This window comes from Epargyreus clarus, unplaced genomic scaffold (assembly GCF_041222505.1).
Source record: "Epargyreus clarus isolate Ecla_fem2 unplaced genomic scaffold, WU_Ecla_fem_2.2 ptg000014l, whole genome shotgun sequence".
In the NCBI taxonomy this organism is placed as follows: domain Eukaryota; kingdom Metazoa; phylum Arthropoda; class Insecta; order Lepidoptera; family Hesperiidae; genus Epargyreus; species Epargyreus clarus.
In genome coordinates this window covers 8,954,684-8,974,081 of record NW_027332222.1, presented here as the reverse complement: position 1 = coordinate 8,974,081, position 19,398 = coordinate 8,954,684, and the positions used below count along the sequence as shown (strand labels likewise).

The 19,398-nt window shown below is 36.8% G+C and overlaps 1 protein-coding gene across 1 annotated transcript in view; it reads left to right on the top strand.

Annotated features, from left to right (window-relative positions):
* LOC140747454 (ATP-binding cassette sub-family C member 4) overlaps nt 1-19,398 on the top strand; it is a 60,110-nt gene that overhangs the window by 37,753 nt on the left and 2,959 nt on the right. The window contains exons 2-22 of the mRNA XM_073079914.1: nt 758-892; nt 1,299-1,503; nt 2,530-2,755; nt 3,608-3,705; nt 5,087-5,284; nt 5,358-5,484; nt 6,992-7,141; nt 7,486-7,679; nt 8,894-9,058; nt 9,586-9,723; nt 10,169-10,336; nt 11,144-11,287; nt 11,949-12,169; nt 12,891-13,024; nt 13,739-13,948; nt 14,405-14,635; nt 14,993-15,099; nt 15,512-15,635; nt 15,966-16,136; nt 17,248-17,375; nt 18,539-18,661. Of these exons, the coding sequence (XP_072936015.1) occupies nt 758-892; nt 1,299-1,503; nt 2,530-2,755; nt 3,608-3,705; nt 5,087-5,284; nt 5,358-5,484; nt 6,992-7,141; nt 7,486-7,679; nt 8,894-9,058; nt 9,586-9,723; nt 10,169-10,336; nt 11,144-11,287; nt 11,949-12,169; nt 12,891-13,024; nt 13,739-13,948; nt 14,405-14,635; nt 14,993-15,099; nt 15,512-15,635; nt 15,966-16,136; nt 17,248-17,375; nt 18,539-18,661 (3,397 nt within the window). The remainder of the gene's footprint in view (nt 1-757; nt 893-1,298; nt 1,504-2,529; nt 2,756-3,607; nt 3,706-5,086; nt 5,285-5,357; nt 5,485-6,991; nt 7,142-7,485; nt 7,680-8,893; nt 9,059-9,585; nt 9,724-10,168; nt 10,337-11,143; nt 11,288-11,948; nt 12,170-12,890; nt 13,025-13,738; nt 13,949-14,404; nt 14,636-14,992; nt 15,100-15,511; nt 15,636-15,965; nt 16,137-17,247; nt 17,376-18,538; nt 18,662-19,398) is intronic.

Sequence of the window (19,398 nt, the reverse complement as noted above, 5' to 3'; positions counted from 1 at the left end):
TTTCCTAACAACTTAGTTAGCTTTTTGACTTTCACTGCTAGTGCTTAGAATACAAAATTTTACTGTTCGACTAAAAGCTTGTTATGATAAAAAAATGCTATGTGCCTTTTGTCGCATTAGGCAAATGCGCCGATGCCTACGGTTGAACGTTCCGCAAAACATACGTACCATTTCTTTATGCTCAAAGTAATTAAAATACTTCGTTATTTAATGTCTTTTTTATTTAATCCCTCAGTACGTCGTAATTACGCAAGGCCATGTTTAATTAATATCTATTTAGCTTTTTAAGGATATCAGCATTTTTTTAGTGTTTCTCTTTGAATATTGATTAATTTTTATTATATACAATTTTCATTTTTCTTTTACACAAATACAAATTGTATATACCAATAATATACAATATACATATTATACCTACATCCTTATTATTTATACTCTGGTATTTTAATTTATATGTAAATCAAACAAATATTAATATTGTTCGAATGTCTTTATTCATAGAAATAGATCTTATATTTAATAAAACCGCAGTAAAATTTTACAGAATTGTTTTTATTCTAATATAATGTATCTTAATGTATTTAGCTTTTAGCAAGTTATTAGCAAGTTATCTTCTTAATGGATTTGGCATTTAGTAGTTTATCACCTTTGGTAAATAAAATAGATTACTCATCTGAGATGTATTTTACTCATCTAAAGTTATCACTATATATATTTATTAGAAATTATCATTAAAAATGACTCACTTTGTTTACAGGAAATGGCTAGAAGAAATTTCTTTAGCGAACAAACAGAGCCGAAAGCCATCACTTCTGCGCGCGATGACCAAGGCATTCTGGTTGAGTTACGCTCCTTCCGGGGTCATGTTCTTTATTCAAGCCCTCATCCTCAAGTGAGTAGATAGTCAGTAAACAATGTTCGTTAATATAGTGCCAATAACGTATTCTGTGAACTATACCTACACATAATGTTATAGGTAATGTTTATTGAAATTCAAGAAATATGTCTGGTGCATTCGTATTAACAGACTGTTAAATGTCAATTTAGTAAACTAAAGATAATTTCAATTATTTCCACAAGTAGTCAATTTATCGACAATTAAATTACTATAATAAATTGAAATTCCTATTTGAATTTTAAACTAGTGTTTTTCAATAATTAACAGTACAACGTAGGAATGTTAAACAGCTCTCTTTAGTCAATTACCATTCATAATGGTAAATTAATTTCATCGCATACTTTTAAGTACGATGACGTGCGTTCCAGCGGTTGAAGTAGCTCTCAAAACTTTCTTCCAGGCCTTTCCAGCCCGTAGCCCTTAGCTTGATGCTCCAGTACTGGGAGCCGGGGTCCGACATGTCCTACGAGCAAGCAGTGTACTGCGCCTCCGCCGTCATCCTCATGTCGCTGCTGATCGCGTTCCTCAACCACCACGGCACCTACTCTACGCAGCAGTTCGGAATGAAAGTGCGCATTGCCGCCTGTTCTCTCATCTACAGAAAGGTAACGATAAATTGATTTGCTTTTTATATAAACTTTGGAGAACGAACGTCTACCATTTTTTCATCATTTCAGTAGGTAGGTAGATGAAAAGTATTTAAAAGTACAAGTAGCTCATCTGCTATCGCACTGTTTTACATATTATCTACAGGATTTACCAACACACTAGCAAATTCGTTTTTCACGAAGGAAACATTATTATTTTAAAAACTATTGCTATTTTGAAGCAACTATTTAAACGCTAGTTTAAATAGTTGCTTGCTTAGTTGTCGTTTACAGGTGGGTACTTAACTTTGAATAGGAAAGTAGAAAGAAAGAAAATAATAGTACGGTATACCATTAGTATTAGAAAAGTGTATCCAAAATTAAAAATGCATATAGTTTTAAGTGAAAAGTTAACATGATTAATTATCCAAAAGCCATTTAAATTTTACCAACAAAGTACCCCTTTGCCAACGTTGTCTTTGCTGCAAAGGTTGTAGCAATTGTCATGTTTTATAGTAAAACAGTGATACATTTAGTACAAAAAACTAAACAATTAAATTTTTCCATACATGCGTTATCTTAAGTATTTACTTTAATTCATTTTAGTTTCGTTAGTGTTAACTTATCTGCTCTATATTATATAGGTATTACAATTTATCTTTTGTTGCCAAGCTCTTTAAACGTTAAATTTTAATTTCTTTACATACCTAATTACTTTAAATTATTCACAATAATTGCCCAAGAGCAAATTTCTAATACGGCTCAATAGATAAAGCGAAAAACATGTAAAAAGCGGTTTTTTGTATAGCGACCCTCAATATTTTCAACTTTGTTTTTTATTTTAGTAATTGTTGTTGTAGCGGCCATACTTAATCCTCGGGGGAAGCGGCGCATCTGTGGCCGACCTCAGGTAGGACTATTTAATCCTATCCGGGGTTGATTACAGATGCCCATAGGCGGCAGTAGCCACTTACCATCAGGTGGACTGCATGCTCGTCTGCTACTCTTATATTATAAAAAATAACCCTTGTCTCCTATTACCAGGTGATGCGTATGAGCTCAGGAGCGTTGGCGCAGACGACAGCGGGTCAGGTCGTGAACCTCCTCTCAAACGATGTGAACCGCTTCGACTACGCCTTCATCTACACACACTTCATCTGGCTGCTGCCCTTGCAAGTGGTGCTGGTGTGCTACCTCATCTACATCAAGATCGGATACGCTGCCATTGTTGGCGTCATCGGCATCGTGCTTCAGACTATACCTGTACAATGTAAGAAACATTATTACATTTGTCATTATTACTTTTGCTATTATCACATCATCTTTGAGAATAGTTTACGTAGGAAGGTACTATTTGCATTAAATGGGCATCAGCCAAATAATAAAAATAGTATTGGATCTCTTATTAAAGTTCAGAGATGCATTGCTATTGACGATGCCTAATCTTAAGGCTTCGTTTCTAAAAATATGTTCCTTTTCGAAAAATACATATTCAAACCCCTAACTTCTGCATATAATGCCAAAATTACGTAACCGTGATGTCTTCGCACTTTAACCGCGACGAATTTATATAATTTTTTACAGTTTCCCTCATCTCACATGTAATATGATATTATATATGATAGTATATTTATTTATTATATTTTAAACATATTTATGTATGTATGTATAAAATATGTATATTATTTATTTATCCTTAATGTATTATATTGTTTATTTATTTAACACCTGCCGCAAATTCTCTCCAATCACCAAGGGTTGACTGGTAGAGAATGTCATTAGGCATTAAGTCTGCCATTTTGTAATATAACTTTGTGTTACTTTTACAATAAATATATAAATAAAATATATATATATATATATATATATATATATATATATATATATATATGGTTGAAATAGTTCTAGCGAATATTCATGCTCTAGCAGAGTTGCGATAAACTTGCGATTTAAAAAATTATGACCCTTATTATATGAATTGTCTAACTCACAATAAATAATCACTTTTTACTGCTAAATTTATGCCGACACTTAATGCTCTACAATACGGTACCCCTTTTACACAGGAACACACCATAACTGTCTTTGAACACAGCTTTTAATTAAATTCTCTCGTTTGCAGCGTACATGAGCAAATTGGCAGCAAGGTTACGTATGAAAACAGCGTGCAAAACCGACGAGCGAGTGAGGATAATGGACGAAATCATTAGCGGCATGCAGGTACTACTCGCACAACTCTATCACAAGTCGCATCTCTAACATTGTCCTAGATGAACTCAAGTTTAAAACCGAAATAACACTAAAAACAAAGTTATTTCCCTGATCTAGGTCACTTTAATATAAGATAGTTTTAACAGTGGTAGAACCCTTGATAGTTCACGGAGGTACACAGGTCACACATATTTGTGCCTGATAACGGCGGTATTGTACGCTGCTGTTCTGATTTGAATGTGGTAAGAAAGACATGATTATTCGAGGGGTTTCAACTTAGTCCTCAGGGGTATCAACGCTTCTGTGACCAATCTCAAATACAACTGTGATCAGTAGCAGCGGCGCAAATGGCCTAATAAAGTTAACCTTGTTATATGTATGCTATACCACAATACATTTTTTAGTATATGTATTAAACAATAAAACGTACATATGTATACATAATAAATATGTCATTGGCAGACTTTGTACCACATCCAAAAAACTGCTTCCTTTTAGCAGTTAATTTCAATTAATATGAAAACATTGCAAATAATTAAACTAAAAAAAACCATCATACTTATGCACTTTCACTAACCACTTACTATTCAAGTCATTATCTACGTTTTTTAAAGTTAACCCACAATAATTTCGAGCTATTTAGGTCAACTCGGATTGAAATGCAGTAAATACAAAGCAGTAAACCCACTTGAAAACCGACTATCTCAAATTAGCTTTATACCACTTTTATCCACGTAGTCGACTAAGTAGTTTATTTAACGCGATAACTTCTTAACCCACTTTTTACAACTTCCTCCGCAAACTTAATGGTTCTCCGTATGCGGCGCGCTGATAAACTTCTTGATGACTTTAACTTTATTTTAATCTCTTATCGACTATTTTGAAATGCATTAGCGTTTAATATATTAATAAAGACCGCGATTAACTACTCATTGCTAAGTTTCATATTTTTTGTTCGAAGTCATCGATAACAAAAACGCTAGTTAGGGTAGGTCGCTTAATTTGCTAGCATAAGTAAGCTGGGACTTTACACGAGGTTAATTACCTACTTTTCTTGATAATATTAACATGTTACCTTAACTTGCAATGCAGAAATTATAATTATATCTAGCTTTCTATACAGGTATCAATAATATAGCAATTATTGTATTTTACAAATGTTTACTTATGATAATTTATTTAATTGACTGGAACAAGAAAAATAATTGGTTTAGATAAAAAAAATACTGCAAAAATATTGATATTTATCAATCGTCAAGTTATTTTAGTTTGTCATAACATAGTTTAGTTACACTTAAGGACAATACTTATAATAATCATTTAATCGACGTTAGCTATCCACAGAATGCAGTTATTTACTGCTGATCAATCAACCTAATCATCATTGCAGGTGATCAAGATGTATGCCTGGGAGAAGCCATTCGAACAGGTCGTAGCAACGGCGAGGAAAAACGAGATTAATTGTATCACATCGGCATCGTACCTCCGGGGAGTCTACCTCAGCTTCATGGTGTTTACAGAGAGGCTAACGCTGTACATCACTCTATTAACCTATTCTCTATTCGGGTTCCAAGTCACAGCTGATATCGTAAGTTTTACAAAAAAATGTAATTAATCAACAAATTGTGTTATGTCCAAATCTACAATTTTAATATTTGCAGGTATTTCCCTTGGCGCAATTCTACAACACCCTCCAAGGCACCCTCTCGATAATAATGTCAAACGCAGTGTCGTTTTTGGCAGAGGCGCTGATTTCAGTCCAACGCCTCGAAGCGTTCATGCTTTTGGGTATGTGAGGCCCTCGGGCCTCAGACCATCACAGCTGCATGGCTGCCGCCTGAATCGATAGATAGCTCTATTCTTCCTATATCTTCTTGTGCTCCACGAGTCCGAATTATAACTAGACTCGTTATCATGAATAACACTAATTTTCTTCTAGTAGCGAATTGAAATACTTTAACGCATTCTAAGCTTAGGTGTCTGTACGAGACAATAAAAGAGGTAAAATATTATACGAGTGCGTCCGGTTTCCACAGGCATTCCCGATGGCTCAAATATTCAACATCCTCCAAGCCTCAATTGCTATCATGTTGCCAACGAGTCTAACACAGGCAATGGAGTCGTATACTTCCATTCAACGTATACAAGCTCTTTTACTTTTGGGTACGATTTTGAACGATATACCACACATTATGATTGTCCTTGTGAAGCGTAAAAAGTGTCATCGATGCGTTATAGTATTATTTCTGAGTAACCGCTAACCAAGCATTCAATAACGCCGCTACCATGCTTACTGAAATGTGTCTAACAAATAATGCTCTTTGTAAGGTTTCGGTTATCTAACACTGCCTATGTAACATACCATTTACACTTTCTTGTATGTTTAGACCCGTAATATTGCAACAATTGAGTAAGAAGAGCAAAACCACCAAATACAGGTCTGTGAACAAATAATGAACAAAGACATTTTAAATAAATTAGAAGGTACATTAACATGATGAAAACTAAATACCTACTTTAATACAATTGATGTGACGACTTATTACGTAATAAAGTTATTTCTTTCTTTCTTTCTTTATTTATTTCTTTCTTTCTTTCTTTCTTTCTATTGTCAGCAATATTCTACTATTAATTACAACGAATTCCTAAACATGATAAAATATACATTACCGACTAAAGAAAAATGTCATTTATTCTTACCTACTTGTTTCGAAGGATATTGTAGGGAAATAACAACACATGCCTTTAATTAATTGACCATAATTTTCCTTCATCGTAACCGTTATTGACTGTCAATTGTTATAATAATTAATGTATTTATTTTATACCTTCATTAACACGTGTAAATAATTTTATTTAAATTGTTTCTATATACGCTGATAATGAATCATTTCTTGGTACTTAATGAATCACATAAACATGATTTATGGTAGTGAAGTTTTAATATTTTTCAAGAAAGGAAAAAAGAGACCTAAGGTAAAAGAAATCTGCCCTCTAGTTCAAAAAGTTTCTTCGTTTCGGGACATCTAAAATATTTTAATTATTTTAATGTTTTTACTAATTATATTCTATACAAAATATTTACATGAATCATATACAAGTCCAATTAATTCAATAATTAATTTAATATTGGGCAAAATACATTAAAAATCATATTCTGGTTAAATGGTAAAAAGGTGATTCCATGTTTTTTACTTAAAATATGCACAAAATATATCTTAACAACTGAACCTTACACTATCTACTATGACTATTAAAATGTTCCACACTATAACTGTACTTTTCTGAATAACAGATGAAAGGGAAGATCTCCGTAGTGTTGCAGATATTGACATAGCAAAGCTTGTTGAACAAGTAGAAGGCAAGAAGAAGAAAAATCTCAGTGAAGTAGACCTATGCCCCAGTAAATTCAAGAAAATCGACGAAGATGGCATATTCAATCCTGGTAAGTTAATATATATTGAAAAAACGTAAGCATTAGCGAAGATGTGGAGATTAACTTGCAAATTAGTAGCATTGTGATACAATAGAATCTCAAATTATTGCAATGAATATTCTTCAAAGTAGTGGTACTCATCTAAATTTCGACTATAATTATTATGAGAAAAGGAGACAGATATTCGAAAATGAAATACAACGAGCAAGATTAGATTTTATTTGAATCTTCTTGGTTTCTATTATTTTCCACGTTTCAATATTGATCTCTTACTAACATAACTAAACCGATCTAATAAGAAAGATCTGTCACTTTGTTTGCCTGAATACTAACATCAGTAACCTCTATTACAGGATTCGAAGCCAACGAGAAGGGTCTGATCACCCAGACCCTAAGCGCGGTGTCGCTCAGCCCCGAAGTCGGTATCCAGATCCAAGACGTGTCGGCGAGGTGGACGGAGAACGGTCCAATGACACTGAAGAACCTCAACTTGACTGTGCCTAAAGGGAAGCTGTGCGCTATCATTGGCGCTGTTGGCTCTGGCAAGGTAAAATTCTAGAGCATAACGCTTTCTATAGACGTCTATACATAAAAATATACTTTCATCACACGCTTATTCTATTCTTCAATAAGTGATTCTCGTACATGGCGTGTATGTTAAAATAGTTTGCTTTTCATTAATTTAAATGTTTTATGTTCTTTTACTATTTCTTTGATCTTGAAATTCTATTTACTTAATAATCTACTACTTCCTTTTCAGAAACATGTATTTCCATGTTTTATTTTACCAACTCGTCTTAATCAATATAGTTCTGTTATTTGTCATATATCAATTTGAATTTTGAATTTGAAGGTGGTAGAACCCTTTATGGTTCGACTCCGGCGGCACCACCGCCACACCTATTTCTACCTAATAACAGCAGTGATAGGCGCTGCTGTGTTCCGTTTTGAAGAGTGTGGTAAGGGAGACAGACTTTTCCGAGGCGTTCCAGCTTAGTCCTCAGGGGTAGCGGCGCATCTGTGGCGGACCTCAGGTAGGAATATCTAATCCTATCTGGGGTTGATTACAGATGTCCATGGGCGGCAGTAGCCACTTACCATTAGGTGGACTGCATGCTCGTCTGCTACTCCTATATTATAAAAAAAAAAAAAAATCAATCATCCAAACTCCAAAATCCACTCTATCCAATCTATTCTAATTTAGAATAATATTCGTTTTATTATCATCAACATCCATATTCCTCGTTTTCTTATTAATATAGGAGTCACAGACGAACAAACAGTCCACCTGATGGTAAGTGACTACTGCGCCCATAGACATCTGTTATCAACCAGATAGGATTAGATTTCTATCTAAGGTTGGCCACAGATGCGCCGCTACCCCTGAGGACTAAGCAGGAACGCTTCGGAAAAGTATGTACCCTTCAAACCAGATTACAGCAGCACTTAGCACTGCAGTTTTAGGAAATAGGTGTGGCGGTAGCGCCGCCGGAGTTGAACCACAAGGGCTCTACCACCTTCAGAACCATTCCACCATCATCTATATTCAAGAGATAACATACGGAATCTTTCATCATTAACATCTCTTCCAGAGCTCCGTCCTTCAGCTGCACTTAGCACTGCAGTTTTTAGGAAATAGGTGTGGCGGTGGTGCCGCCGGAGTTGAACCACAAAGGGTTCTACCACCTCCAAAACCATTCCACCATCATCTATGTTCAAGAGACAGCATACGGAATCTTTCATCATTAATATCTCTTCCAGAGCTCCGTGCTTCAGCTGCTGCTGAACGAGTTGCGTCCGAGCAGCGGGCGCATACAGCTGTGCGGGCCGCTGTCCTACGCCTGCCAGGAGCCCTGGCTCTTCGTCGCCACGGTGCGACAGAACATCCTCTTCGGACTGCCCTACAACCCTAAGAAGTATAAGGAGGTAATTCTTCAATTGTTTCCTCTTGCGGCGACTACCCGCTACTCGTCAAAAGATGGCGCCACGAGTATTCTGAATCACGCTATCTAAATTTTCTAAACATTTTGTACATATACAAGTACGGAACGGAAATTATCGGAGCATGGTCGCTCCCCGGGCATGATCACCTAGCCCGGCGGTAGATCTCCCTTTGCCAAACTTTGTACACCATTTTTGAACAGCTTATTAAAAGAATTTAATATCATTAAGATTAAAATTTCTTTAGTCTCCTCATTTAAATAATCTCTGTTTATAATGTCTGTATTAATTACACGTTGTTATTAATCTTTTATAGATAAAAAAGCTAGTTTGCTTATGTTTGTATGTACATAACTCGAAAACTATATTCTATATTCTATATTGTTCCAAAATTATAACGGGAACTGATATCAGACTAATATCACACTGAAACACAGCGTGACGTGGACGAGTCTAGTTGGTAATTAACATTAGTATAAGTACTTAACTTCCATGCAATTCCCTGTTTCTAGGTAGTACGAGTGTGCGCTCTCCAGAAAGATTTCCAGCAATTCCCTCACGGCGATCAAACTCTTGTTGGAGAGAGAGGTGCTTCGCTGTCCGGTGGTCAACGAGCTCGTATCAATTTGGCTAGAGCTGTATATAGACAAGTAAGTTAATTTAAAATAAAACTTAACACACTAATTTGTAACTTAAAAATCTAAAATGCGTGGTAAATAATTACAAATGCTTTGTAGTTATTGAAGATTATGTTGGAACACTTTTTTTAGTAATTATACTTTATTTGTTTCTTGAATGCTTACCTCAGGCGCAAGTCAGATGGATAATCAATTATATGATACTTTCTTCATTATACTGCTGACAGGCGTCAAGCATCAAGTCCTCACGTGACACAAGTGAAGGGTGACTAACGTGACACAGGTGAAGGTTGTGGATGAAGGCTAACTTCCCAATCCTCCCAGACCATCTCAGTCCTCAGAAGGGCCAACGTATCTGTGTTCAGTGTCACTTTTGAATAGTAACCACTTACCATCAGGTGGGCTACTTACTCATTTGCTACTTGAGTACTACATGGTGCAATGTTTGTGTGTCCAGGCGGACGTGTACCTGCTGGACGACCCGCTGTCGGCGGTGGACGCGCACGTGGGGCGGCAGCTGTTCGACGAGTGCATCTCCGGCCACCTGCGCCACGCCACGCGCGTGCTCGTCACGCACCAGCTGCACTACCTCAAGGCGGCCGACTACATCGTCATATTGGCCAACGTAAGCATATATCTACGTATATACGTCCTCCTAAAGTATTCCCTGAGCGCTATGACATGGGGGTTTCAAGAGTGGTGCAAAAAGAGTTCTCCTCCGAAGCCGGCGATGCATTAGCGACTCCTCTGGTGTTGCAAATGTCCATAGGCGACGGTGACTTCTTTCCGCCTTTTAGTTAGGTATAAATATAAAAATAAAACAAAAATATAGACCGCGCCAGACTTCTAGTCTGCTCTGAAGTTGTTGCGCGCAGGTTTAGTTTGCATATACTCCGTAACCTAAAGGCATAATAACGCAGCTATGTACCCGTGGGCGAAAGCGGGTAGTGGACAGATGCCGGGAGGGTCCCACGCTGTCTTCGTCCCGCTAATATCTACAATTTGCTAACGCGACGCGACTCGTTTCTATATTCAGAGCAGACTAGCAATTTAGCGCGGACTATACCACCACTCCTACATCAAACTCGTCAAAGGATAAAGTTCCATCCACACCAATTATTGGTCTCGTGGTGGGCTTCCACGGTTTGCACGGACGTTCTTGCCATGAAAGTTCAAGTGTAATGAGCTTTTTCCTGAGGTATTCCCGGAGAGCTATGAAATAGAGCTCTTCAAACAAGTTGCAAAAAGACCTCTCCTTCAAAGCCGACGATGCATTGGTGATTCTTCTGGGGTTGCAAATGATCAAAAGCGTTTCCTTCAGAAAGCCCTTCCTGCATATTTTTTTTTAAAATGGTGAACTTTGGAGATATGCCAGGTCCAATCCCAAAATATTAAATGCTCTGTACTAAAATACATCACATGTACTTAATAGGGTTCAGTGGAAACCAAAGGAACATACGATGAGCTGATGACTTCTGGTACAGACTTCGCACAACTGCTCTCTTCCACTCAAGATGACAATGAAAAGGAAGAAACCGAGAAACCACCACCAATGGCCCGAAGAACATCTTCCAGAGTAAGTTCTCATTACTTTTGTTAGACATATCTAATTCGTTCGTAAAAACATCTTTTATATCACGGCGTGCGTAAATTGACGTTTTACGCACGCTTCGCGTGCGCAAAACCCCCATTTCCGACCCCGTAATATAAAATTTTATACAACACGCGGACGAAAAATGTTTTTCTGACTCGTGTGATTGCAGTCCTCGCCTGCGGCTCGGCCTGCAAACTCACACTTGTCAGAAAAAAATTTTTCGTCCTCGTATTGTAATGTACTATTAAAGTACGAGTATCTAGAGTTCTGCTAGTGCTTGCCTGTGAAAGAAAAAAACATTTTTTAATATCGTTAATTCATTGTATTTCATTTTCACCTTGCATCATTTCTAAATTTTCACATTTTTAGTGAAGATGCTATTTATGGCAAATTTTGGACATCACTGATGAAAGATGTTTTATCCACTACTTAACACCTAACTTGGTTAAAACTATTATAATATGCCGAATTTCACGATTTTGGCATAATTTTTTTTATATAATATGTTCTTGATTCTCATTACACATATCCTATGAAGGATTTTTTTCTAGAACAAAAGGGAAACTTTTCCTCGCATTTTTGTAGTTTCATTTAGGTAAATAAAAATCAATATTAACATCGATTTTGTCCATACTTCGTCCAGCTATCGACAACCCGTCGCCCATCGCTAACGGAGTCGACATCGGGCAACGAGGCCCCCCAGGAGATGGAGGAGGAAGCGCGCGAGTCGGGCTCGATGGGCTGGCACGTGTACGGCGCCTACCTGCGCGCCGGCGGCCGCTCCGGCCCGCTGGCCTTCATGGTGCTGCTGCTGGTGGTGGGCCAGCTGGCGGCCACGCTGTGCGACTACTGGGTCACGTTCTGGTGAGTGTGTGTCGGGCACGAGCCCAGCAGGAGATGGTGGACCACTACGCCACAATGTGCGACTACTTAGTCACTTTCTGATGAATACTCATTGTTAGATAATAAACATCAGACGCTCATTGCTGACGAAGTCAGACAACAAGCCGTCACAGGAGATGGAGGACCACTACGTCCCGCTGTGTGACTCCTGGATCACGTTCTGATGAATACTTATTCTTAGCTAATAAACATCAGACGTTCATTGCTGACGATGTCGGACAACAAGCCGCGACAGGAGATGGAGGACCACCACGCCACACTGAGCGACTACTGGGTCACGTTCTGGGACACATTGTCAGCTATTAAACATCAGTCGTTGCTGATGAAGTCAACAGCGGACTATAAACCGTCGCAAGAGATTGACAACTTCTACGTCACAATATGCGAGTACTAGGTCACGTGATACTTAAAATATGTTGTGATACGTAAAAAATTTTTTTTTTAACGAAACTGTGATGATTACATCACATTTAAATAGATATGTATTCGATCTTTACTTTTCCCTTGAGGAACGTTAGCAAATTCTGGATCATTTTCTAGTAGGTACTAGGCATTATTTTGGTTATTCTCTTTCCTTCTCTATTAGGAAGCCGTGTGACTTCTGCGTTAGTATCTAGAAGGCACACAATATTGTAGCTCTTCATTTAATTTAATTTAAAAATAACGTTTAATGATTTTGCAGGACCAATGAAGTAACAACACAAAAAGAAAAAGCAAGCAATACTACTTCCAAGGCCTATGAGAGTGCAATGGCAACACCAACAAACCACACGTTCAGTGTGGCAACCTACTTTTCCGGAATTGAAATGACACCAGGTTTGTTGAATTAAACTAAATTCGTATATTTTTAAGGCATAATCGGAGTTGATTTTATCTATTGAAACTCCTTTAAATTTAATGAATTCAGCCTAAATCGACATCATGAATAGCAATTTAGGTTCAATCGAACCAATTTACAGTTTTATTATTTGGAAGAAAGCCTTCATTTACGTATGCAAATCCACTGATAATCCACTACTTATGTAAATATGCAGCTGTCCTTGCTACAAAAATGCAAAGTGTTGTCGCAATAAAGCGTAATCATGCCGTATCAAATCAATTTGCAATGTGTTGGACGGTCGTTAGAGATTTATACTTTTTTTGGGACGAAAAACAAAATATTAAACTTGAAAAATTGATAACAAGTTATAGAATTATTAATTGTCCACAAAACCCCACGTCCCAATGCTCATCTAGATGCATTACATTATCTCGTCCCTACAGTTTGCTCTTCATCATTCAGTACAACCCATCTAATTAAGGGTTCACTGCCGTCCTTTAGAAAGGGGCATCTGAAACCAAATTATTAAACAGCCATCAAATACAAATGCGTTGCTACTCCTTCGGGTTGACATATCCTCTTATGTGAGTCACTCGGCCACACCCTTCCACGGAAACGAAAAAGTGTGGCGCTATAGTATCTCCCTGATCAACCCCTGACTTGATTCGAAAATCCATAGCATTATATTAACATCAGTATTTCTCCACCAGATCTGGACATCCACGCAGCCATCGGACCACTGGACACCGCAGAGTATTTGTACGTGTACTCAGCGCTGATAGTGTGCTGCATCTTCTTCATCACGGCGCGCGCGTTCATGTTCTTCAAGGTGTGCATGACGGCCTCGCGGAACCTCCACAACGACATGTTCCACGGCATGTTACGAGGTGTCATGCGGTTCTTCGATACCAACTCTTCTGGTAATTACATGTTGTTAATTATCTGAAGGCAAATCTTCGCCAATATCGACTTTTTAAGTAACTTTCATCAAAATATTATCATGTTTATTTCTATATGTGTTAGTATTAGTAGTAAAACGTATTTTCATGCAAGTAGAACTGTAAAAAGGTGATGCAATTCGCCTGTCTTAACTTAACCTTAGCTAGGAAAGCTTATGACTATAATTATTTAAATTATGTATATGATACGAGTTGTTTACTTTTACATAAAATACCTCGCATGTAGTTGCTCGCGAAAGTTCATTACTTATTAATATATTCAGTATTCTATTTTGTTACTTTACCTACTCGTAAATATTTTTTCCACTTATTGGTGAATAAAATTACAGGCATTTATTTGGACATCCACCTTTAAAATAAAACATTGTTTTCACTTGTTACACAAACTTTTTTAAATGTAAACTTTATAATTCGCAGGAAGAATTTTGAACCGCTTCTCAAAGGACATAGGCGCTCTGGACGAATTACTTCCCCGATTCCTGTTGGAGTGTATCCAGATTTACCTCGTGATGTTCAGCATTCTGGCACTGAACGCTGCGGCTCTCATCTGGACGTTGCTACCCACAACCATCATCTTGCTCCTCTTCTACACCATCCTTCAAATCTACTTGAAGTCAGCTCAGTCGATAAAACGGTTGGAAGGAACAAGTAAGCACAATATTTGTACAACTATTTGATTATTCAATATTTTATCTGAAACTTTATAAATGTTACCATCGTCGCATGTAGGTACACTGTACAGATTGTTCCAAGGCATATGTAGGTGTAACGTCTCCCCATGATTTATAGAGCGGGTAAAGCTGTTAATTTTAATTGTACCCGATAATGAAATTATATTGCAATTGTAAATAACATCGAAACATATTTTATTTCAAATTTAAGATTATAACCTGTGGAGAATAGCCAACACTTGTATTTATTATTTAAAAAAATACATTTACACACTTTTCATTTCCAATAAGACTTTTTGATGATCGAAATTTTTACATACGCTTTGTTCCACAGCCCGCAGTCCTGTATTCTCGCACATGTCCGCTACGCTCAACGGCATCAGCACTATCCGTTCCGCTGGAGCCCAGCAGCGGCTCATTCAGGAGTTTGATAGATTCCAGGTACATTAACATTTTTCCAGATATATTGAAGATGTTGATTTGTTCCACAGTTCATAAGTGATCTTTTAATTAGTGGACTTCTTTGAGAGTCGTTGCGATAAACACACTCATTTTTAATTAATACACTACCTTAAGGTTTCTCTGCTCAAATATTACATTAGAAATATTTATCAATTACTAAAAGAAAACAAAAAAGGAGGAACATTTTAACGACTCAAAGGTAAGAGCTAAGATAACTGATCTCACACCGTACTCCTATCTTACCTTACTAGTTATCTTTCATGAACAAATTAAATAATTTAAGGTTAAGGTCAGATACCGTAATTTATGTAATATTTGTTATTCCATTATCAGGTAATTCATGTGTAATGTGTATTATGGTATGAATTTCATTATCAATGTCCTCTGTCAGGATATCCACACGTCGACGTGGAGCAGCTACCTGGCCAGCGGCGTGACGCTGGGCTTCTGGCTCGACTTCATCTGCGTGATTTACCTGGCCATCGTCATCATCGCCTTCCTAGTTATCGACAGCAGTAAGTTTGTTCATGTTATAAATTTTCAACGAACCATTGTTTAACGGATGTTCCCGAAAATGTAATATTTTTTTCCAAAATGACCTCGTTCGATTCCGGCAAGGGAAATAAATATTTATTAAAATCTAGTCACACAGTTTATTTTTTATCGAATTTCAACTGTGACCATGTTCCACTATACCTAACATTTTTTAATTTTGGTCTTTTTGCCCAGTATTTTCTACAGATTTTGATTACAATTCTGTATGTTCTAACTTATCGGGGTAGGTACATCTGGCGTAATTATGACAACCAAAAAATTCAACTTACTTTCCTTAACTTCTCCATTAGAAACGATATTCTCGGGCAACGTGGGGCTGGCGATCTCGCAGACGCTGATCCTGACGGGGATGCTGCAGTTCGGCGTGCGGCAGACCGCGGAGGTGATCTCGCAGATGACGAGCGTGGAGCGCATCCTGCAGTACACCAAGATCGAGCGCGAGCCGCAGTGGGAGAAGGGAGGTCAGTACCAGTGGCGGACTAAGGTCTTCGAAGTTGAATGGAGGATCCCAAAGGTGTAAAAAGTTTTGATTTTACAAAATGACAAATGTGTCATAGAATTATTCGCCTGTTATTCGGTGACCTTTGTTTTCGCTGAGTGATACACATTTCATAAATTGTTTGGTTCTGACAACCTTTTTAGCAACTATGTTTAGGTTCCCCCCAGGATCGGCGCCCCTTCCGCACCCCTTAAGCCGCTAGAGGTCAGTACTAAGAAGAAATCATCGTAAGCCGTTGATTATCAGTCGTGTCCATATTTAGATTGAAATGAGATATCGACGATATAGTGTTACTATACTCAATTTTACAAAAAACAAAATGGCTAAATTGGTAATGAGGAATATTATAAAGGGAAAAACTCATTAATTTAGGTTGAGCGAAGAATATCAAATGTCGACCTACTTATTATTTTTTCCTTATATTAGATACTTGATCTGAAATACAAATTGAGATATCATCTATTCCCTATCAAAACTTTTACAAGAAATACAATAATATGATAACTTTTTATAATATATATTTGCAGCAAAATTATAGATACAGGCATATCAATCATTTTGTAAATCTACGCATAAATCAGATCCAGTAATAAGATAATAAAAAAATAAAAAAAATAAAAATAGTTAATTGCTTTCAAATATAATCTACCCACCATTTTCTTTCTGCAAGAGTATTTAAAAATAATTATAGTTTAAAACTAAAGCCCACGTTAAAATTGCACAGGGAAAATCGTTAATCCTGATTCCTGACGATCCTGATGAGAAGAATGGGATAAAATTATTAAAATCATGTAGTGTCATCGGTTCTTGATAATTGTTCAAAATTTTAAATTAATCGGACCGTTCAGTGGGTGTAATAAATCGAGTTCAGAGATTCTGTTACTTATATACACACATACATACATACATACATACATAGATACAACCCAAGCTAATAAAAGCGTGGTAAAAAAAATAAGTAAATTAGAACTTGCAATCACAGATTCACGTGCCACACAACACATAATATGTAAAATGAAAGACACGTGTCCGTTACACGTTACAGTGTCACTCAAGATGTGTTTTTGTTCCAGCCAAAGAAACGCCAAAAGGCTGGCCTTGGAGTGGCCGCGTCGAGTTCCGCGGTTGTTACATGAAGTATACTCCGGAAGACCTGCCTATACTGAAAAATCTTAATTTAGTCATCGAAAGTGGATGGAAGGTAAGATTCGTTTAAATTAAAATAGATACCTACTATATTTTGTTGGTCTACGAGAATTTATAGGATTAGTCAAATGAAGTAACGCATGTAGAAAATATGAGGAATTAAAATTTATTTTTTTATTTTGATTATGTTATATTTGTGGCGTATTATCTTGCATTCGTGACTTTAAACAGATTTTTTACATAGCACATACCCTAAAAGAAAATAAAAGACGCTAGAAATATTGATAAAATAATTGGTATGATGTCTTGGCCCTCTGTACATAAAAGATTACTATATTTGGCTCAGACTCGAGCTACATTTACAAGAGAAAAGATGTGCAATTTAAAAGGAACCGTAATTTTTTACTTTAATTACAACTTATTATGGTAGTGTCCAAAGACTCTTAGAGAATATGTACATTTCATACTTGACATAAATTTTGGTGACATCAAATTAAATACAGCGCTCGTGAACTTTGGGTAACTTAAATATAACTTTTCCAGAATACATAAAGCACTGTATGGATGTGTTCATATTTTAATGTCGTTCTCATTAATGATACACGTTTCTTCGGTGTTACGTCACCGCGGGACGAGATGAGACAAGATCGCGAGACTCTCCAGAACATTCATATTTACAGCTTCATTACCTGCCTTCCGTCTAAAAGTCTCATGAAACTTCGATTCGAATTCGCCCCTCTTTATAAAGTTCCCTTTTAAACATTTAAAACAAGACTTGGATGTTTATTTATGCTATAAAGTTTGCTAATTATTTATGATGTGTCCAACGTTAATATTTACTTTAGTAAATACCTTATTTTAATTTTGTGGAAGAAACTCGTAATTATAACTATAGGTATGTACTAATAAGAAATCGACTTGGATATTATTATAGTCCGCACTGAAGTTGTTGCGAGCAGGTGTAGTCATACAATTTGCTCATGCGACGCGATTCATTTCTATATTCAGAGCGGACCAGCAGTTTTACGCGGACTATTACCTATATACAAGTAAATAAAGAATATTCACGAGAACTAAGCTAATTACATTAAAAACCGATTCTATCGTCTAATCCATCCATCCATCCATCTTGGATGCATATCATCTTATTTGTGACTTAATTTGTTTTTCGATTTAAAATCATGAAACTTGATAATATTAAAAATAAAATGTTTTCAGGTGGGTATAGTAGGTCGCACTGGAGCTGGTAAATCTTCCCTCATTTCTTCCCTGTTCCGCCTGGCTATCGTGGAGGGAGAAGTCCTCATCGACGGGGTGGACACCGGCTACCTGTCCTTACAGGTACATCACTTTATATTTTTCAACCATCAACATATTATATAGATTAGTAAAGATTACTCACTCCTAACAAGAAAATGTAACCAGTTTTGACAATTGAAATTGTCACTGTCATCTATTTTCGTGTTTGAAAAATATTAAAAAAAATAGTTTTTAAATAATTTACGAATGAAATGTGATATTTTTGCGTGTTTTTGCACCACTTAACTGCTCATGTCGGCATTGTTCCGCGTAAATTACACTATGAAAGCCATTAAATAGCTGACAGAAGTGTCAACCGTTTAAGCCATATAATGGCTTCCTTCAATTACAAGGCGGTGAGATATCTATACTTATGTAGCATCAACAACACAACGATTAGCTTATAAATAATAATATTCTGTCGATGGACCAGTTCCTGGAAATTTATAAAAGTATTTTCCTACGCCTTGTTACGTCATATTTTATCAATCGGCCTATACGCGAAAATATATGGAACAACTTTTCGGGCCCTTGTCACATCGTATTATGTGAAACGGCCCGTTCGCGAATATTTATGGAACAATTTTCCGACACTTTGTGACGTCATAATATCATGTCAATCGGCCTATTCATAATAATTTATGGAACAATTTACAACGCTATGTTTATTTATCGAAGCCTCATAGTCTCTTCACTGTCCCACTACTGGATACGTTTATTCACCCATAACGAAAAGGATTCAAACTAATAATATTATGCATAATGTTAGCGTTATCCAG